Consider the following 22,911-nt stretch of genomic DNA (forward strand, 5'->3'; position numbering starts at 1 on the left):
TCTAGGAGTAGGGGAGAGCAGACGACGAGAAAGACAAAGTGCATGACCCCAGAGCATTTAAATTCTAGCAGAGTCTCATAATATTGAACGACTAAGCATAAAATTAAAGAAGGCATTTAGGTAGAACTCTGCACAATTCTTTTTTGAGAAACCACGACACACGTATTAGAATGTCTACAATTGAAGACATTAATCACAGCAAGTGTGGGGAAGTTTTGGTAGAACTAGAATTTTCACACACTGCTGGTAAGAGATTATAATGGTATAATCACTTTGGGAAAGGTTGGACAGTTTTATAGAATAAAACATGCATCTATCTTATATTCTAGATATTACACTGTTAGGTATTCACCCAACATAAAGAATATATCACCTCAAAATGTGTGCACAGATGTTCAAAACAGCCTACTTGTAATGATTAAAAGATGGGAACTGCTCAAGGCCCCATCAAGAGGTGAATAAATAAATACATTTTGGCACATCTATACAATACACTACTGCTGCTCAGCAATGAACAAGAGTGAAACATTGAACACATGCAATAACACGAATACAGATCAACAGGGCAGGCTGATTGAAAGAAGTTGGATATAAAAAGTACAGACACAAAGTAGAACATACTGCATGACATCATCTATAAAAACATCTAGACAAAGACACACTAAAGAGTGGTGAAAAAAAAATCAGACCAGCAGTTGGGGACAAGTAGGCACAAAACAGCTCTGCTCATTTCTTATAGAAAGTTGTACTTACAAATTCCTATGCTTGTTTTTTAAAAATATAACTGGCTATCAGATATTCACACAAAGTCTTTAGGTCTTAAAAGTACTCCTAAAAATACATATTAAGGTATGATTTTTATTCTTAGATCAATTGCTTTGACTATTAAAACCCTTTTCAGCCTTTGGATTAATTCAGTATTATGTAACTTAGATTTCTAGGTTCAGGGACCAGTTGTGGGTATATTATGAAAAATTTCTTACTTCTCAACCATGGATGATCTCGGGGCCCTCTGTTTGTATTCTTCAGGTTATTCACAGGGATGGAATGAGTCTTTACTGCACTGTGTTCAGAGTCCTTGCTATTAGTACATGGGGACAAGCCCTTGGATCTGTTTATTTGCCATTAACCATGAACAAGGTGATGTTCCATAACCTCTTTTCCGGGGTGAAGCAGAGCAGTTTTGTGTGCAATGGTAAAATCACACACCAACTCCCAGCTGGTGGAGAGTAATTGATCATGTCTGCCTGGAGAAGCGTTTAGAGATGGATTCTGAGGCTCAGGCTGGGACTCATCAGAAAAGAAATTAGGATTGATAAGTGAAATCTGCTATGGGCAAGGAAGGGTGAACTTGTATGTGGCAGGAATTTTCTAGTCCATACACATTGATGTCCTAGGAATGGCCCGACTTTCTGGATTTCATTTTAATTTCTACAAGAAAGTACATTCTTAATATTATTCTAAACTTAGGAAATTAGTGCATGCTCAGTGCAGAACCCCCAGACATATATACTTCAAAATACCTTCATGCACTTCGCTCTTTTCGTAGGTATGTTCTTCAATCTAGAAAATATTTCTGTTTTTTTTTCAATTTCAGACACAATGATAAGAACATAATTAGATGTTTCTTTGTGTGTGTATGTGTTTGGGTCTGTCTGTCTATAGACTTGGTGCAGGGCAAAACGTATTCCTTATGGGTCATGGTAAATATAGTTTGAAAGTCACCACTCAGACCATATCCCTTTATAACCAGAGCCTGAAGGGAGAGAAAAATGATTCTTACGCTTTACTGACTTGGCATATATCATCAGTCTTAATCATGTCAAATCCACGTGCTGTTTTGGGAGCATGGATTTGAGCAGGACTAGTAAGCAAGGTTGGCTTCAAACACACAGAAGCCTGGTGCAAAAGCTCACGTCTTACAGCTCTATGAGCTCACCCAGGCTGCGTCCACCTCCTCTTTGCTCTAAGTGATTCTCTGTCATTAGTGAATGCCTTGTTCCTATCCTCAGAGAAAACTGCTCTCTTCTCAGAAATTAAGGAACATACAGTCCTCTGCCAGATCCACTCCCACCTACTCCAGCTCCTTAAATACACACAGAATGTATAACATTTTACTGTTTATCATGACTCCAACTATTGGGCCGTAGCCACATCCCAATTTTCCTACTGCCTGAAGAGAAGGGTGATCATAGGATGTTTTCACTAATCGGTGATTTAGATAGCCCAATGCCATTTTGGGTGACAGTCAATAGATTTATAAAAGCTATAAACCTGACCCATGTTAAGAAGAAACTGATTAAAGTACAAGGTAAGGAGCATGGGTTACTTTCCCAGCAGGGCCCAACTTATGTTTCTCTTAAGAATACAAGCTAGTTAGTGGTCAGGATCTGAACTAACAGGACTGAGGGAAGAAGAGGAGCTTCCTTGAAGACTCAAGAGTTTATTATGCACCTGCAATCTCATCATCTCAAGGCTTATACTGTGACCATAAATACGTTAATAAGTGGGCTCTCTTTTAAATGATTCAGTGGGGTAGCACATACAGGAAAATTGTCCTTAGGTTGTTTCAAGGGATGGGAAGAGGTCCAAAAATAAGATCTGTGCTTTTTCAGTAGCTTCCAGGAATTGGGAATTCTAAGAGAATTCCTCCCACTGGCCTCCAATGGTGTCAGCATGATTCACAGGGGGCAGCGTAGATAAGTCTCAATACTCCCCCCCCCACCCTCCCACAATGTTTACTAAGCTTCAGCAAACCATATATATTTTTGATAAGCATCTGTTTATTATAACTGATGAGAATGTCAGAGTAAATGGGACATGCATTCTTTGGGAGTAAAATTTCTAAAGGATGGGCACAGTTCTCTTATAAGTTGTGAGTGTACTTCTAGTAAAGATGACTGAGCCTCAACTTCCAATCAAGTAGAAAGCTGTAACAAGGGCTGAGACCGTGGTCACTCTGGCCGCTCCTCCTCTCTCCTGGTTCCCTTTGGGGCAGGGTTGTGGGGCACTGTGGAGGTCTTAGGCAAGTTTTCCATTGGAGGTTCTGAATTAGACTAGCCAATCAGTGGAGGAGCCAGTGCTTAACTAGCCCTTCCCCAGCTTCCTAACTGTCTCAGCTGTGTAATCCATCATTATGAGTTGAAATCTGTCATGCGATTTCAGAGATCAACCCAGTGCTATTAAAACTCCTTCTCACCTCTCTCCATGGAACTTACTCCCTAGATCACATGGACCAGAGGTTTACCCTTCGTCTTTTTGGACCCCTATTGTCCCATCTCTAAAAGTAGAGAAATGTTGTACCTGCTTACCTTGTAGGGTTTAGAATGGATAGAAAGGAAGACGGAAAACTTGCAAGTGATTTTATGTGAAAAGATGGGGCAGCAGAGAGAGGTCCGAAGTATTAATGTCCTGGCCTGCCCTCTGAAGTCAGATAAGTGATGTGAATTCATTCTCTGAGCACAACATTTTATACAGAAACGCTGATTATGAGAGATTGGTCATGATGAATGCAGGTGATTAAAATGGATTATTTTCTTAAAAATTGACCACAGACATGAACATTGATAATTTTTTATTTGACATCTGGATTTTTAACTTATATATTTGCATAACATAATCAAAAACTATTTTTAATGATTATCTGCTCAGAATCACAAGATAGTTAACTGATCCCTTTTAATTCTCTATTTGTAATCTGAGCATCACCCTGGTGTAGCACCGAGAAGAAAACAGTTGTTGGTCACTTTCCTTATAGTGACATAGGCACTCTCTGTACATGGAACACATTGGGCAGGTTCTCCTTAAACTGTGGATTGTATGGCAAGATTGGGTTTGGTAAATACAATAGGGAAGGGTAGAAGAGATAGGAGGGTCTCTACATAAGAGAGACATGAATACATTTTTTTTTTTGAACTGGAGATTGAACTCAGGGGCACTCAACCATCAAGTCATATCCTAAGCCCTATTTTGTATTTTATTTAGAGACAGGGTCTCACTGAGTTGCTTAACACCTTGCTGTTGTTTTGAACTTGTTATTCTCCTGCCCCAGCCTCCTGAGCCTCTGGGATTTTAGGTGTGCGCCACCATGCCTGGCTGAATACATTTTGATGTACTAGATAGATGAAGCTGGCCATGTCAGTAACTTACAAGTGCTAATGTGAGCACTGAGGAGTGTGGAAGGAACCTCGGATACACAGTGTCCAGCCCCTCCTATTTCATAGCTAAGGACTGGGGTCCAGGGAACTTAGACTGATAGTAGACTGGAACAAGAACACTGGCTTCAGGTTCTGTCTCCTTGGTATACAATATTCATTGATCATCTTAGATTCAATTTCTGGTCATTTGAATAAATACTGGCCTATGAACCATAATTTTTTTTTTTAAGGCTGAGGTATGTCAAAACAAGTTAATTTTTATGTTAATTTCCCCCTGCACATCTTTTTTTATCTAGGTTGTAATGATGATGATTATCACCACCACACAAAAACTTAGCAATCATACTTTCAAATTGGTGTTTAACGCAGAAGCAGGGTAACATGAATTGTCATTTATCTTTCACCCACAGACTGCAAAACCATTTTCAAATCTAACAGTTAGGCCAATTATTCTTGACTTATTATTTATGCTAAAGATAGCAATGAGGTCAGGGTGAAATGGTTCAGTTCTAACACACCAATATGGAAGAATTTCTTTTTTGCAGGTAAAAGGTAACATTGTATTATGTAGAAAATTAACATTAGGAGATACTCAGAGGCAGCCCTCATTGTCAAGCATTTAAGGATGGCCTAGATTCTAAGAGGAACCTCAACAGAAGTTTTTTCTGCTTCAAAATTAAAAGAAGTATTTGAAGATAAATGGAAAGATTAAATAATCAGTACAGATTTTTTTTTTACAATGGAATGATCCACATGAGCTTTCCAATCAATGTAATAGAGTTGATTTACTTTCATAACACATAATTTTTCCACATTAAAATTGAGATCTATCATTTATAGTGTCACTTGGATTATCTAAACAGTAACATCTTTGTTTATTTTATTCATGTTTTGTGGTGCGGTGGGTCAAACCCAAGGCCCTGTGCATGCTAGAAAAGTGCTCTATCATAGAATTATGTCCTCAGCCCCTCACATCATTGAAACAAGTGGGCTTCCATGCAGAAGTTTAGATTCCTGCAAACCTGGTTGAACTGTTCATGTAAAGTAATAAACCATTGGCAATAAGGTAAGGCAGAGGCACACCAGTAGCTGCCCGTCAGCAGGTTAGTTTTTGATAGCCATGGTCCAGAGGAGCGGATGGCTGGTCTCCACAGTCACAACACCAGACCCATCGTAGGTATTAGAAGTACTGACCAGTGTTCCGAAACCAAGCACATCATTTGCTGTAAGAGGGGGAAAAAAAAATTAGTGAGAGGAAAACTTTTTCCAGTGTAGACTGACTTTGTCAATAGTTACCAAAAAAAAGCAAAGAAACACACACTTTTTATAAAAGATATATAAAATGGAATAGGTTAAATAAATGATGTAGAGTTTTAAAGCTAAAAATGTCTATAACTTGCTACTACTATTCTTCCTAGAATTGGTTATTTACCATTTTGGGATGTATACCAATATTAATAATAAATTTCATTGAATTGTTTTCTTAATTTTTTTTCTTTACCAATTTTAAAACAAGAACCCACATCTTTAATGTGCCATTTACTCCCTTGCCTTGGTACAGTTTTTTTTTTCTTGATGATTCAGAGTTAACATTTTACATGTTATTAAATGTAATATGGATACAATTTTAGTTTCAAATATAAAAGATAGGTGACAGAAAGCTGATTGCCTAAAAAAAATGAAGAAAAGAAAAACATGAGGTTTTTGGACACAGTGAATATGTATGGCTTATGTTCTTTAAAATTAATAGGAACTCCATGGTCAAGGAAGACTTTCAATTTGATATTGAGCAAGTCATTTAAACTCAGCAATAAAATAAAGAGATGATATCATCCTTTAAACTACTTAATTATCAAATTAAAAGCCCTACCAGTTAAGTTATATAACTTTCATGCATACAGGTTTGCATTTCTGGCAAGTGAGTGCCTAGGCACAGGTTGGTACCACCTTCTTCTCTGTTCTCATAAGAGCACTGACCTTGAACTCCTGACTGTCCTATGAAATTCCTTGATAGCTGATATTTTTTTTGGTAAAATTTGAAGAGGAATAAAAACATCAGCATCAGAAGAGACCCCTTTTCCTTCAAACAAAACCTAACCATGGATTTACAGTGTGAGGGAAAAGATCCCATCTCAAAGCTCACTTCCCACTAGAGGGAGCCTGCCATCTTTCCTTGAAGTTTCAAACAGGCAATCTAAAAATTCAGAGATGGTGTTACTGGATAAGAGAAAGTCAGCATTACCAGTTCACATGGTTTATTTATTAGAGTCCAAGCTGTTTTATGGCTGTCAATGTCTTTATTGCTGCAAACATAAAGCTATACAGTAGCACCTCACACAAACACGGCACAAATTTGTAACTCAGTGGAAGAAGCTCCTGCCTCTTCAGTATTGGGACTCCGGCCATCCAAAGTTCCTAAGTGGTGGTGATGCATGCATCAATATTTGCATATATAGACATTCTAGCACAAAGAGTGTGCTGCTTGTCGTGGTGGGATTCTTGATAAAGTCCACTTGGCATCTCTGTGGGAAAGAGAAGGCTTGACTCTCCTGAGTGGTGGTCTTGCCTGTTAACTTGGTGCTTACCAAGTGACATCCTGAGACACATCCCAGGCCCAGGGTTTCAAGAGTTTCCCAACAACCAAAAGGGAAGGAGCTGGGGAGCAATTTGAACATCTCATACTACTTCTCGATCATAAGTACAATTGAGGATGCTTTAGCAGGTCCCTCAGGAAAGACCTGTACACATAAGCTAGCTGAAATTGACACAGTCTATTTTAAGATTCTGCAAACTAATAAGATCAAGATCCTAGTTTTTACCTGAGCTTAATAGATAAAAGCATAAAATGTTCCTCCAATTTGTAGTTGCATAATCATTTCTTTCTGAAGTTAAACTTATGGATTCTAGGTTTTGGGGGACAGTTACAGTCATTGTACATATTGGTTTTTCTAATACACTGTAGCATCCTAATTAGTTCTCAAATGGGAAAAGAACTGACTGCAATGACTATATTGGGACATAAAAATATGCAATATTTTCCTGCAGGAAACATTTCTTGGTGTTAAGCAAGGCAACTATTAGCCATGCTTATAAACTGTATTTTTATTTTATTTTGTAAGAAAGTTTCATTAAAACCAATCACACAGTTATAACTAATTAAAGGTAGAAAATTGTATTTGATAATCTCCAGCTTTAGAAAAGTATGGTAAAAAATATCAAATTAAGATGAATAAGCTGAAACACAAAATCATGAATTTCAATTTACTATGTCACACGCCAATTATTTTGGAATATATTATCTCCAAGTCAAATAATCATATTTTTGGATAAAACATCATGTCTTTCTTAGAAGAAAAAAATTTTGAAAGAAATATTTGAAATTGTGATTGGATGCCCTTACCCCAAATGTTGGAGGATCAATCTTGAAATAAAATACAGTTTTTTTTTTTTCTTATATGAGATGCTTATGACCAGAAGTGTTTCAAATTTTGGAGAGTGTGTGTGTGTGTGTGTGTGTATGAAATATCCTGGGATCCAAATATGAAATTCATTTATGTAATATATATACCATATACACATAGGCTGAAGGTGATTCTACATAATATTTTTAACATGCCTGCATTTTTGACTGTTACCCTCACATGTGGTCAGGTGTGTAATTTTCCACTTGCACTGTCATGCTGAGGCTCAAAAATTTGGGGATTTTGGGATTAGGGATGATCAATCTGTGCATGAAAATGGCAGAAAGATAGCTACATGCAGACAGGGGAAAGCAAGTAACTTCTTTATTTCTACCCTGGAGGACTTTTCCAAAACACTGTTTGATGAACTTGCAGAAAATTTACAGTCAGGTTTGCACAGAGTCGAGTTTAGCTAACCACGGTTGTTCCAAGACAACCAGTTATTCAGATCAAATCCATTTTTTTTTAACAAAAGACAAGAATAAGATTTACAGATACATGTGTAAGATGGTAAGCAACTATAGGATGTGTGACCAACATAACCAGCTATCACTGTGTGAATGTGAAAACTGTGTCTTCTCTATTCATTTCCAGCCACGATCATCAGCTGTATTGAGGACAGGTTGTCTTGTAGTCTTGACAGTGTGAATACTGGTTCTCATGACATTTAATAGGGGGTATATATTAGGGAACATGGAGGCATAGCCTAACTTTTGAGTTTTGATATTTTAGAGAAATAGTAGAACTTAAGAATATGAGAAAGACTGACATCGATCTTACATTTTTAAATCCATTATCTCAACCTGTGTTCCTCCCCTGTGGCAAGGTGCGAATCAGCCACTTGCTCCTCTGTGTTCGGTGATGTCTTACCAACTTTTCTTCAACACTGGAAAAAGACTGAGGACTTATGAAGTAGAAGCTGGCAAACTGGTGGGAATCAGTTATTCACCTCTGTTCACATCAGCTGTAGGGTAAGTGGGGCCACTTGCCACTGGTTTCCTGCCCACCTTACCTCTGCAAGCTACTCTGTGGGCTGTGACTCTCCTGCACTAGTGACAGGAGCCCACTGCTTCTAAAGGCCTCTGATGCCTCCAGCATTGATTCCAAGAGCAAAGCATTTTTTTTTCTTTGCACCTAAGTGACTATTCTGCTCCAGGGTTTTTACAGAGAAAGCAACAAGTACCCCATCATGATGGGGTGAATAAGGCAGTCCTAGGTGCAAACTGGGGCTCAGTTACTTAAACTCTGGCCTCAGTGTTCCCAACTGTAAAATGTGAATAATATCATCTCCTTCACAGAGAAGTTGTGTGGACCATTTGGTCCAAATTCTAACATGCAGTAAGTATTCAGGAAATTCTCATCTGCCTTGCTTTCTATGATTGTTATTCTGTCCATAAAATAGACCAGGTTTCTCTTAAGAGAGAGGGAGAGAGGGGGAGAGAGAGATCATGATTTGAATAATTAGCAAATGCCTTGTTCAAGTGATTAATTTATAGCTGGCTGAGAGGTGAGATGAGGTTAATTCTCTATTCTGGTGGGCCAGCTTCTGTAGAATGACTTTGTAAGATCATTTCGGTGCCACCTTGGCCTGTGTATGTGTATGCATTCATTTGTTTACAGAGAGCTGGTCCGCCGTATCCATGGCTTCTACTCTGTGAATTCAACCAGCCATGGCGCAAAAATACTCAGAAAAGAAAAACTGTGTTTGTACTGAACACACACAGCCTTGTTTTCTTGTCCTCTCTCCTTGACAGTACAGTTTAACTACTACTAAGTAGTGCTACCAAGTAGTGTTTAAAATGTGATAGGTATTATAAGTAATCTAGATTTAAAGTGTGCAGGAGGATGTACTTAGGTTATGTGCAAATGCTATGCCATTTTTATAGGAAGGACTGAGCATCCAGATGTTGGTATCTATGGGGGGTTCTGGGGCTGGTCCTGCATGGACACTGAGGGATGACTATGACTGTAGTTACTAAAGTTTGACTCTGTGATGGCCACCAGGGTGGCCATTCCATTACAAGGACTCTTGGGGTTTCCGGCCCTGCTGGAATGTGAGGTTCAGTTCTAGGAGCTCCACTAGACATACTGGACATCACTGGCTTTAAGATGTGATGGAGCCACCATACCTTTATAGTCCTTATTTCCTCCCTGAAGATTCTTGTCCTGTTTGGAGAACTGCTACACATTAAGCAAATATGACTTAGATTTTATTCACTAAAAAGAAATGCAAACCATACTGTCTCTACCATAAGTTCACTATGATTGGTCTTCATAATTTACAATTTTTGGCATATAGATTTAAAAAATGCTTTATATTTATGTACCTGTGGCAAAATATTCTATTCTAAAAATTGCCAATTTATGCTATAAAATATGAACTCTGGAAGTGGTTTTTATTAAAGTTATTCCTTGTAAAGTCGTGTTTACATTTAGCATTGCTCTTGAAATTTTTCAAAAGTGACATCGATCTATTGCCTTTTCATTTCTTACAGGCGGAAAATCAAAGCAGTCCTCGTGTCGAGCTATTGAATACAGGGTTTCTGGTGTTTATGTTTAATATTGGAATCTTAAGAAATACAAGTTTGAAACCATCTTTCAAAGTAAGAAATACTTTCAGTTATCTGTCTATACCAGCACGGTCAAATATAAATATGTGATCCACACATCTAGTAAACATTTCTGGTGAACACATTAAAAAACAGAAGAAGTTAGAAAGCTAAAGATTTTATTTAACCTAATATATCTAAGTTATTATCATCTTCATAAATATAAAATTATTAATGATATATTTTTTTATTCCTTGTCTACACTGTGAAGTCCACTGATGACACATATCAATTTTTATATTTACTGCGTATCTCGATTTAGACAAGTCACATTTTAAGTGTTGGGAGCCACGTGTAGCTTGTGGATACTGTGCTGACTGAATGGTGCAGATCTGGGTTGTTGAAGCAGAACCCGTGCTTATAATTCAGCTATCAGTTTTTCCAGAGGAACATCACTTTTTGGTTTGACTCTATGGGTACTGATTTCGTGTCACATGTAGATACACACTCATAATCAACCTGAGTCATCAGGTTACAAAGGAAACAGTAGGCTCAGAGACTATGAAATTCAAAGGATCAAGAGACACTTGGATGGTCAACACATGCTCACTTGTGAGAAAGACTGAGTCCACTGCCCTTCAAGGGGAGGGCTAAGAAGTACCTGGCAGACTCTGCAGAAAAGACAGCTAAAAATGTAAGCCCTAAACAAAACTAACTTAAAATTGCCAGGAGAATCTATAGTGCATTCTGTAAAGTGTGTAATGAGTAGACCTCTGCCTCTGCATGTGGCACATAATCTTCCAGTTCTACTCTTTTATGATTTTTTTTACATCTTCTTAATTCTCCAGACTCCAGATCTGATTATGTCATTCCCATGTGAAAAACAAACAAACAAACAAACAACAACAACAACAACAAACTAAAACTGATGGCCTCTAATTGCCCAAAAGGTAATGTTTAAAGCAAAAGAAAGCAGACTGCTTCCCTTGTGCCAACCACACATCTTGGCAGGGCATGATAATCTGGCTACTTCCTGCCTACCTGTTAGCTACCCATGCTACTTGCTAGTCCTTGCATAGATCAGGGACTTCCTACTTCCATGAAAACATTTTATGTGTCCCTCTCACTTTCCGGGAAAACAGCAACAACAACAACAACAACAACAACAGTCTTTTCTTTGCATGTTGTATCCTTCTAGTCTAAACTCTAATGTCACTTTCTAGCTGGTATTGCTCTTTGATGTTCCACCTGCCACAGACCAGATTAATAATTCTCTTTTCTATTTACAAACCACTTGACTGCTTCCCTAGAACACACTTTGCATTATAATCTGATTATTCAGACTCCTAGTCTAGGGCAAGCAAAGTAGAGGGTGAGCCTGAAACACCTTGTTCCATAAAAGGAGAGAGTGCTCCAGAAGTGATTTAGGTAGGGGGAAGGGACCCAGGCGCTGGGGAAATAGAAAAGAACACTGGGAGAAATGCACTGCACTATGTGAATAACTGGAAGACTCCCCAGAGGCAGTCGGATTTACAGAAGAAAGAGCCAGCTCCTCAAGGGAAATGATGGGGATAGAGACATAGGCAGACGGGGCAGCCAACCCTGTGGTCACTGGGTCAGGTAAGACCCCCCAAGGACAGTCAAACCACTGGCTGAGACACTATTGGGGAAGCAGCATATTCACAATATCCAAGCACCACTCCGCCAAGTACTTCTAATTCAAAAGAAAGACTGGAGCAGAGAATCTCATGAATTCCATTTAGCCACATGCTCAAGCTTAGTTAGCACCACCCAGGAGAGGATGATATGATACTGTGTGCATCCTGACATGGAGCTAGAGGATACCACATCACCTATTTAAAGATTTTTGCCAAGAATATTTTTCCTGAGTCTAATCATGGAGAAATGATCAGGCAAATGCAGATTGTGGGGTAGTCAACAAGTTAGCTGCTTGGACTCTTCGAAATTGTCATTGTCACAGAAGACCAAAACCACTGGGAGGGCTTCTGTGAATTGAAAGAGATGAAGCAGACAGGACAACTGTAGACAACGATGGACTGTAGATTGCAGATATCAAAAAGTTATCAAGAGGCTGGGGATGTGGCTCAAGCGGTAACACGCTCGCCTGACATGCGCAGGGCGCTGGGTTCAATCCTCAGCACCACGTAAAATAAAATAAAGATGTTGTGTCCACCGAAAACTGAAAAATAAATATTAGAGAATTTTATTTCTCTCTCTCTCTGTCTCTCTCTCTCTCTCAAAAAAAAAAAAAAAGTTATCAAGAGCAAGCAGGACCACAGGAGAATCTGAATGGGGACTGTATACAACCATCATATTAATTGTATTTTGGGGAGTATATGTACTGTAGTTCTGTAGGAGGAAGTTCCTGTTCTTAGGAATTGGTGGCTGAAGAGTTTCAGGGGTTTTAGTATGATTATATCCTCAAGTCATCCTCAAAGGATTCATAAAGGAAAAGTATACAAATACTTTAAAAGAATGAAATATAAATGTAGAAAAAATTTTAAGGGTTGGTAAATCTCAGTGTAAGGTATACAGACTTGGTTGTACTGTTTATTCAGTGTTTTTATAGGTTTGAAAATTTTCAATATTGAAATTTAATACTACAATTTTTGGGGAGAGGTCAGGCTACCAGCTAGGAACTTAGGAAGGGAAGCACTTCCCTCACATTCACCTGTTTCCTCAAAAGCTGGAGTAAGGAAGTGGCCCTACGAGGCATTGGAAATGTTCCCTGATGTGTAGTGCTTCCAAATAGATCCACATTGAGGAAAATGTGGGCCACGCTGAGGAGGCCACCAAGTGTGTGATGTGTCTGCCTCCCAGCTTCTTGCAGGAACTCCTAAAGACCTGCTGAGCACCCAGCTGGGTGGTGGCCCTCCTGCCACCCTGTGATGCTGTGCACAGAGCCTTGGCTTGCTCTCAATGGGGCAGGAGGATCTGAGGAGTACCCTGTTTATCTACCAGCACTTCCCAGGCCTGGGAAATGTAAGAGCTCATAGTTATGCCGTCTCTGATAAGAAATCTGGTGCTTCCCTTCTGGACTTTATCTCCCTACACCTGATCTGCTGGAGACTCTCCCCAGGGCGAGGACTCATCACCTCTGTCCTGACAAGGAATCCTTCCTCCAACCCCAGCATCCAAGGAAGGGCATTTATGATTGTTTGAAAGTGGCTGCATTTATCTCCATCTCTCTCAGAAGGCACGTGTTCCCCTTGCCCTTGGATTAGGGCTGGAAGGCACTGGAAGGCTTCTGATGTTCAATTATTCTTCCTTCTCCACATTTTCTGTGTTATGACTCAGACTGCCGTCCAAAAAACGATTACACTGGGAAAATGCTGCTGTTGAAAAATAAAAACCTCCAACCAATTATGCCAGTTAGAAAATGTCTCCCAAGATCAGCACTTTCATAATAAAAAGTTATGATTTGTCTTCATTAAAAATGAATTCCCTCCACTGTAACATCACTTGCTTTTTCCACTCTGAGCAGACCCCACACTGCAGCTAAAGAGCCAATCACAGCTGCTGTAAGAAAAAGGAAAAGTTGACTGTGTTTACACGAAAAAGAGAACAGCCCAGATCCATAAAAAGTGACCTGTTTGCATTACAGATTAGTGGTGAAATGAATAATCGGTGTAGAACTGGATGAAGATTTTCAATGTAAATAAATAAAAAAATAATCCAAGTGTCAGATTTATATTTGTATGCAAAGAAAGGACCACTAGATTATTCTAGGGCTCTCTGAGCAGAATGACTCTGCTCTCCTGCCTTTGACTCTAGGGCTCTGCATTGCCTGGATACTGTCCTGCCCCAAACCATCCATACCAGTTCAAGAATTATGGCCTGCATGTGGCTCAGACGACTGAGGTTCTCGTTCCAACACACTGCTACTTGGCTGTGGAACAGGGCAAGTCATTTCGTGTGCTGGGCCTCAATGCCACCCCAGAAAACGGAGGGCTCAGCTCTCCACTGTAATATCTACAACACTGACTCAGAGTTCCTCAGGTGACCTCGGCCTCCACTTGGAAAGTGACAACACCCATCTGCAGTGATTTCTGATACAGCCACTGTGAAGATGGATGAGCGATGGCTATTCAGGGCTTTGATTTCTCCATAAAAGTCAAAATCTAGGATAGTATGATCATTTCATCTGTACGTAGGAAGCTTTAAAGTGGCATTTGCTTCTATCTTTCAAATGTCAACAAAGATTACTATAAGTACATCAAACAAATGAAAATGGCATAGAAAAGTGAAGAAATATGTGAGGTAGCACAGTATAATTACTTAACATCAATCTCAAACCTGCAGGTGGCATATATCAAGAATAAGCTAAAGGGACATACTCCATGGTCCCCTAAGAGTCAAATCAGATAACCCCCGAACAAATAAAACCCATAAGAACAGGTGCTCTTAATGCTCAAGAAAAGGCATCAATGTCTTGGGAGGAACAAGGAGTGACAAAGACAACCAGAGGTTGCAGAACCTCCTCTTCAGATCAAGAACAAAGTGAGTGATCAAGAGAAAAGTTGGTGGCACCTCCCACCCCTTTAAAAACTGCTTCAGAAGACATTATTCATTTGATTAAGATTTCATTAAACGAGTCTCCAAACCTGGCTATACACCTGTCTACTTAAGCCTTATGCATAAGATATACCGTGTCTGAAATAAGGAAGATTTATGTCCAACTGGTGAAGATACCTAGTAACCCTACCATTAACCGCATAAGTTTATGCTCCATGATGGGTAGGATCTGGATGAAGTTATCATGGTGGGTAGAGATGAAGGTGGTGAAGCAGGAACCAATGAAGTGACAATTTTGGCTTGTGAATCAGAAGAAATAACAAGGGTATCCACACAAGTAAAACCAGGTGGCTCTACAAGAGGAGGAGGGCTGGTGAGTCTCCTTTACAAGCCAGTTGCTGCCCTTGGATGCCACAGCAGACACAAATGTTTGCCGACATATTTTAAAATAATTTGTTTACAGTTTTTCAATGCTAAGTTAATGCTAAGTAGTGCACATTATATAAGTTTGATGAAATACAATGCAGTCAGTGAAGATCAAGTCTATGTGGCTATACAGAAAAAAAGACTGCGTAAAGGGAAAATTCATAATTAAAACCATGTCTCTGGGTCCCAACTGGGTAAATATAGTTCATTGTATGTATTTAAATTTTCTTTATAATATTTTTAGAATATAAAATAAAAACAAAAATAGGACAACATGAATCTTCACACAAACTATGGGAAGAAGGAGTATCTCTCTTTATTTCCAACAGCAGAACGAAGTTGGACAAGAGTCCCCAAATTCTGAAGATATGGTACTTATATATTACGATGAGGGTGTTTCTAAAAATATCTATATTATCAAGTTGTGTTATATAAGTTTTTTTCCTAGCTCTGACCAAAATACTCAAAAAGAACAAATTGGAGGAGGAAAATTTTATTTTGGCTCACAGTTTCAGAGGTTGAGTCCGTGTGGCTCCATTATTCTAGGTCTGAAGTAGGGCAGAACATCATGGCAGAAGGGCATGGTACAGGAAAGCTGCCCAGCTCATGGAAGTCAGGAAGCAAGAGTATGAGGAGCAGGGACAAGATATGTAATCCCCAAGGACATGGCCCAGTGACCTACTTCCTCTAGCCATACCCCACCTGCCTGCAGTTACCACTCAGTGATTCATTCAATTATTACTCCATCAAATAGATTGATCCACTGATTGCGTTACAGCACTCTCAGTCTAATTACTTCCTCTTTGAATATTCCAGCATTGCCTAACATGACCTTTTCTGACAGCTCACATATAAACCATAATACATCTGTATGTTCACACAATCTCCCCCAAAAGAAAACACCGATATGGGGGGAAAAATCTTCCATTTTCACCATCTAGGGAGAATTAGAAAAACTACTACATCTGTTGAGAAATCCTAGGAGTAAAGTTTGTTTGTTATTCTAAGTTGATTCTCTGTTTGTTTATGATTGAGAAGATGTAGTAACATTAACCAGAGGGTTCTTAAGTCTTTGAATCTATGAAAAATCCTTGCGTTTCTGCAAGATTCGCCATGTGAATTGCTCTGGCTCAGTCTCCATCAATTCATGCAGAACTTTTGTGATCAATTCATGGGATCCTTTGAGGTGACGCCTCATGGGTGAACAGCCCACTCCTCGTACAAAGGTATCTTCCCTGAAGGGCTCCCAATTTCCATCTTTGGTTCTGCCATCCACTGCATTTGAGGTCCCCTGTTGAAATGGGTACCTGTGGACTCCAGTTTTACCAGAGCTCCTGTGGCCTTCCTTCACCAGTCCTGGACACCAATCCTGCCCTTCCCCGTAGTCCTGGACATCATTTGACTTCAATGGTAGATGTTCTTTCTGATATCTCAGCCTGAAATCATGATACTCTTAAAAAAATGAAATCTCAATCAATGGTCATGGTGGCTTTTCATCACCTTGTTGAAAAATATTTACAACAAAGAAACAGCAGATGGATGTTTGCAAGCAAGCAGGGTTCCGTACAATCATATGGCTGCTTTTAGAACAGAGTTTCATTTTGTGACCGCTGTCTTTTTAGGAAAAACAGCATTTAATTTAACTTCAAATATTTTAATATTAACAGATTTGATTTGTTATATTAAAGGTAATAAAGCAGTGTCTTGGACTTTATCCATAAAACTAGAAGTATATATGCTTGCTCCTAATATAATTCATCATGAGCTATTTTCATTTTTAATTTTCCTTTACTGATATACAATGATTATATTTCATATTGGGAATAGTTGGCATCTTATTATATGAATATTCTAATGAGTCTGAAAATATTAGCTATTCTTAAAAACAAGCCACTTTAATTCCAATTAATATATTTTCCATCCTGCTCTGGTTATAATAATCAATCCATTTTTTAATATTTATACCATGGACCTTTTTCCTAATGACAGCCTGAACTTCTTCTTTTTTTGGTGAGCTTTTTTTGCATTAACTATTTGCATGCAAGGTTGTATAGTATATTATCCCAGCCTCAAATTTATAGCCTTCTATTTGGCATTTTATTATACCTCTGTGGAATGGTAGCATACATAATGCTCCCTTATACGTTAAATGTTCCCATGCTTTTCCCAGATTAGATGATAAGCTGCTCATGGGTGGAAATGTGACTTGGAGTAACTTCTTTGCTCATAGAATTCTAATATGGAAGGAACCTGGTATATTATCCACTTCCGTTGTTTAACTCATACAACAACTAAGGGCAGTTGTTCCTACTTTAACTGGTCAGGAATGCTCGGCTCAGAAACCTATGCTTTTGCAGAGACCAAAGTGGTCTCAGGCTTAGGTCTTCAAGCCTGTAGAGCTTAAGAGCCATGGGTCTAATATTCAAGCACTTTGTTTAAAGATGGAAAAAGGAATTCTAGACACCTTATTGACACATAGCACTGGAATCATGTCTCCTAACTTATAACTCCACGTGATTCCTTTTACACCAATCTATGGGCCTCAACCCAGTGGAAGGGTCCCAGAACTATTGTGGGCTCAAAAGTAAATGATTTAAACTACATATTTAATATTTAAATTGATTGAAAATATGGCTATATTACCTAGATTTTTCTAAACCTTGTAGTTTTTGTAGACTGATGAATGTCCTAGGCTTCTGACCAGGAGTAAAACTGACTGAAGGATTTCTCACCTCTGATTGTGAGTAAGCTACAGCCATGGTGCATAGATATAAATCCCTTAACTAAGACATCTGAATTTTCTTTTTTGGAAAAGGCACTACTTCCAATCCAAAATGGTATCTAGAGAAACGTTTCCCTCAGCCTCTTGTATTAAGTATTAAGGGTGTAAACAAGGGGGAAAGAGGAAATGACCAAATAGGGTTAACTTCTAGGTCATGGTTCAATACTCTGTTTTTAGTAAAAACATTGTTATATCTGTAATAAACACATTAGATTACAGGTGGAAAATTTAGCTTATCCAGTTTCACTTTTAATATGGGAAAAGCATTTCCTGGTATAGAGAAAAGCTTTATTTAAAAAGTCTTTTTTTTTTTTTTTGTAATTCTGGGATTTATATTATTAGAAAAGATGAAAAAGAAATTCAGTGGTTATGAATGATTATATTTACGACTAAAAGAATGGATAAGTTTTCCAGAAATTTGTCATTAATAACATCAAAAGTAATCTGGATACAAAAGTTTTATGCAGAAAAAAATATATTCATTTTAAAGTCTTTAGAGAAGGGAAGAACAGTGGCAATATGGTTTCTATACTGAAATAAAATCATTCCTCAACAGCTAAGTTGTACTGTTCCTTTACACAGGCTAATGTAATATTCTATCAAAGCTATAGGTTAGGAAACTGCAATTATTTAGCATGATATGGACAAATTTAAAATTTAATCAATTTTGTAAAAATCAGTCTTTGTGAAAATTTAATTTTCCAAAACATGTTAAATCACAAGTATCTTTGTACAGAAATAGTTTGAGCATGCCTTTGCCATATTCTTAATAAGTAAACAATCCCATATGTTCCCTGAAAGTGTCTAGGCTGAGAGGTGTGAAAGACGTATGGCTCCCTCTGTTCCTCTGGTGCCATATGTGGTATCTACAGTTGGGGGAGAGGTTGGGCCTCTCATAGTGCCCTATTGATGATTATGATCCAATCAATATTGGATGGGGCATCCTACTTACCCTGTTGATGACTTCTCACCTATCTACTCTTAATCAAAGACTTTTTTTTTTTCCAAGAAGCAACCTAGGGGCAGTAGATATCCTTCCCCTTATTATTTCTACAACATCTGAACCACCTGGAGGAATGTGAACAGTGTCCACTGCGTGGGAGTGAGTTCTTTCCTCCAGAGATGATGGACATGGTTGCAGTGTTTCTCTCTTGTGTATTTTCTTTGGGGATGGCCATGGAACGATCTCCACTTGGGCATCTGAGGCCATCTGATGGATCTCCAGTAGCAGCTGCCTCTGATCTTGGCTTTGAAGCAGCTTCACTTATAAGCTATGGTCATGAATTTCACAGGCCTCATTCCATTAGTGCTAGTGTATCCTATTTTCCACTCATGGATGGATGGGGCCGTGATGTCTCCTCTCCTGTGAATCAAAGGGGCGTCCCCTGTAGTGTGCAACACAGACCTGTGTATTGATGCTGAGAGGTATAGGCATTTTTTGCTCTAAGTGTTAATATGACTGACAAAATATCTTTATTTTGGTTCTTATTCCACAGGGGCCTTTTCCTTTCAAAAAAATCTAAAGGCACAAGTAACCTGTCCCATGTCCTCTTTCCCTGTCAAGGGCTGAAGAAATCATCTCTGAAGATGGAATTTTTCCTTCCCATTCTACAGACAGGCAGACATTTACCTAGGAACAGGGATGAGCATCCTGCAGATTCTGGGCATGATTTCAGGCCTCTGACACACTTCTGCTTCAGGCCCTGATGAACCTTCTTCCTACCACCTTACTTGGTATTTCACTGGATAGGATGATTGATCTTATGTTGATTCAGGATTTAAATATGCTTTAACATTATAAATCAATTTTACTTTATTTTCTGAATTTCCCATTTCAGCAATCTTTATCTTCCTGTGTTGCCTAAATATTTTAAATATTTTGAATCAAATAGGAAAAGGTGCTTTAAAAATTCACACAGTTTTTCTAAATAGGAGTCAGCTTTGAAACGTGGCTCTTGTAATATGCAATGCAAGAATGCAGCTGTATTTTAGGAGTAAAACATAATGTTACGTAAAAGATTTTTTTTTAGTCATGAAAAAATATGGGAAGTCATAGCTTTTCATAAAAATTTTCATAAAAATTTTTATAAAAATTCTCATGCATTAATTATATTAATTATCTATCATTAGCTATCTAGGCTTTGTGTTATAAACTCAGGACTCTCAAATATAGTACTTTAATGCGACAGTTCACTCTTCAGGCAGAGACAAAGATTTTAACAGTTCAGCTGACTGCATAGAGTTCAATCGTCAAAACACAGCACAAGATATGTTTTGGTATGTGATATATACTACTGGTTTCTAAAATGCTAAGAGAAGAGTTTTGATTGAGCTACATACAGTAGGAATTCCCTCAGTCCAAAAACATATTAAAAGGCCCTTATAAGTAATATGAAGACAAAATCACAGATTAAATTCAGGTTCTTCTAGGTAGCTCTTTCATGGCATTTGGGGTTTAAGAGACAATGATAAATGAGAAAGAAAAGAATTTCACTTTAAAGTCTAGTCTTTTTTTAAAAAGAGTTTGGAAAATTTTTCTTGGGCTCATTTAATTGCTATACCAGGAAGCTTAAATTCTTTGTCTCTTCTATTCCCTTGAAACTTTTTAACATTTTGTATAAGCAACAGACAAAAGCAGTCAAGTTACTGCTTTAATCTACATAGACAGGTACATGATTTTTTAAAAAATTTTTATGTATGAGGGTAATTCTTTAGAGTGGGGAGTTCTATGTATAGTTGGAAAAAAATATTCTTCACACTATAGTTGTGTTAATCTCTTTTTAAATATAAAATTCACTGTGAAAATTCCGACAGTTTTATGTCTGATATTTTTATGTCTATTAAAAAAAGAGCTCTGGGTTAACACAGGTAGGAATGGTGGAGTATGCAGGCATTTTGCAGAGGACGAAAAAAGATGCTACCAATTCCTCATGATGTACTAGCCAAGCTCTATAGGGATCTTAGTGGGGCTCTTAGAATTAAGAGTTCTCTAGAATTCTCTTAGAATTAATGGTTCTGTGTGTGTGTGTGTGGGGGGGTGGGTGGGTGAGTGAATTTAGGAATTCTGTGCTATTAGCAAAGCATTGTATTAAAGAGAAGGAAGGTTATTTTACATTTATGCCAGGACTATTCTCAATTAATATGGTCTGCCAATTCAAGAAACTCCATTACAACAAGGGAATCCCTAAAGGCCTCTCACTAATGGTTTATATTAACCCAGAGTATCAATGTTCAAAATATTTCCATAGCTTACTCACTATTCAGAATCATGACTTCTTCCCTAGGCAGACACCAGGTTTGTTTTGCTCCCTTTTCCATCTGTGTACTCAGCACAGTACTTAGTACAGTGTGCACTTGCCATAAATATATACTGAAGAAATAAGTGAATATCTGAATGAGATAACCAACATAGAGACTAAGAATGACTGGTACCTGTTAAAAGAGTCTGACTTGGACCCAGGTGTAGGTCTCAGATGATTCACGTAGACAGTGAAGACACAAACAAACCATACTTCTTTGGTATTTATTCTCCCTAAGCTCCCTGGCCATGGGTCTTTGACTTCCAGAGACCTCTTTCAAAGAATTCAGCATTTCCTTGACTGGTAATGACTGATTGAAGCTTATAAACTCCAAGTCTTCCAGAACTCGATTAATGTTGCTTCTAGGTTATCTTACCTGGGTGTATCCAGGACTTGGTGGGGAGGAACACTGGGCCCAATAGCTAGATCCCTGTTCCCCATTCTCTCTGTTTTGGCCAGTCTCCCTGGCCCCTGATATCATTAGCAACTGGAGATTAGCTTTGTTTAAACCCCGAAGTACCATGCTTCCATGGATGGAGCTTCAGGAAATTCCACTGGCTTTTGGATGCATGTTTGTAAGACCTCACTGCAGCACAGTGTGATGTTGTGACCCTCCCCAGTGGACATCAGGGTGCTCTCCCTGTGAGATGTAGAAAGCACTTGCTATATGGCTCAGTGGCTTTACTACTGGTGAAAACATCCCATTAAATTTTCTCATCAGGCCAGAGGGAAAAGAGAAATTCATTAAGAGAGACAAAGTAAAGGTTTACTATATAATCAATCAATAGGAATGTAACACCCTTGTTTCTCTTACCAAGCAAAATGCCCCTGAAATATTTTACAGGAACAAGGGAATTTCTGGAATTTTAACAAATAATCCCCTAAATGTGCACTCTCTGACATACCATTAATCATATCATTTATCATGCCTTATGATTCCACATTTATAAGGTTAAATCCTCCTTAAACTCTCTGAAGCTTAAACCACTAGTATGAATAATAGGTAGATTTACTATAGTTCTGGATATTTTCTGTGGCGAATTAATTTAGTATTAAGGTTGATGTGTTAGTTCACTTTTCTTTGCTGTGACCAAAATACTTTCCAGTAACAACTATAAGGAAGGAAAGATTGATTTTGGTTCATAGTTTCAAGGTTTCAGCCCCTGGTCAGCTGGTCCACCGCGTTGGGTCTGAGATGAGGCAGAACATCAGGGTAGAAGGATGCAACCAAGGAAAGACATTGAACTCAGGGCAACCAGGGAAGAAGAAAGATTGAGAGACAGGGCTGGGGATGTGGCTCAAGCGGTAGCGCGCTCGCCTGGCATGCGTGCGGCCCGGGTTCGATCCTCAGCACCGCATACAAAGATGTTGTGTCTGCCGATAACTAAAAAAAATAAATATTAAAAAATTCTCTCTCTTTCTCTCTCTCTCTCTGTCACTCTTTCTTAAAAAAAAAGATTGAGAGAAGGAGAGAAGAAGAGGCCAAGGACAAGACATAATCCCCAAGGACATATCCCCAGTGACCTCTTTCCTCCAACCATCAAACATACCCCACTTGCCTGCAGTTTCTACCACCAGAAGCAAATAGTCTGTTCAAGTATCACTGGATTAATCCACTGCAGAGATTGGAGCCTTTGCGATATAATCACTTCCCAAAAGTACCCCCTCTGCACTGCATTGGGGACTAAGCCTTTAATACAA

The 22,911-nt window shown here is 38.6% G+C and overlaps 1 protein-coding gene across 28 annotated transcripts in view; it reads right to left on the reverse strand.

The window, feature by feature from the left end:
- Positions 1–22,911, reverse strand: part of LOC101967955 (thiamine pyrophosphokinase 1) — a 372,786-nt gene that overhangs the window by 35,651 nt on the left and 314,224 nt on the right. For 2 of the 28 annotated variants that reach the window (XM_078040722.1, XM_078040721.1), the window contains one exon: positions 3,558–5,380. The exons of the other annotated variants lie outside the window; for them this stretch is intronic. In XM_078040722.1, coding sequence (XP_077896848.1) covers positions 5,262–5,380 — 119 coding nt within the window. In that variant the 3' untranslated portion in view covers positions 3,558–5,261. Of the gene's footprint in view, positions 1–3,557; positions 5,381–22,911 lie in introns of those variants that run through there. 28 annotated transcript variants of the gene reach the window in all.

Source organism: Ictidomys tridecemlineatus, chromosome 2 (genome assembly GCF_052094955.1).
Source record: "Ictidomys tridecemlineatus isolate mIctTri1 chromosome 2, mIctTri1.hap1, whole genome shotgun sequence".
Lineage (NCBI taxonomy): Eukaryota > Metazoa > Chordata > Mammalia > Rodentia > Sciuridae > Ictidomys > Ictidomys tridecemlineatus.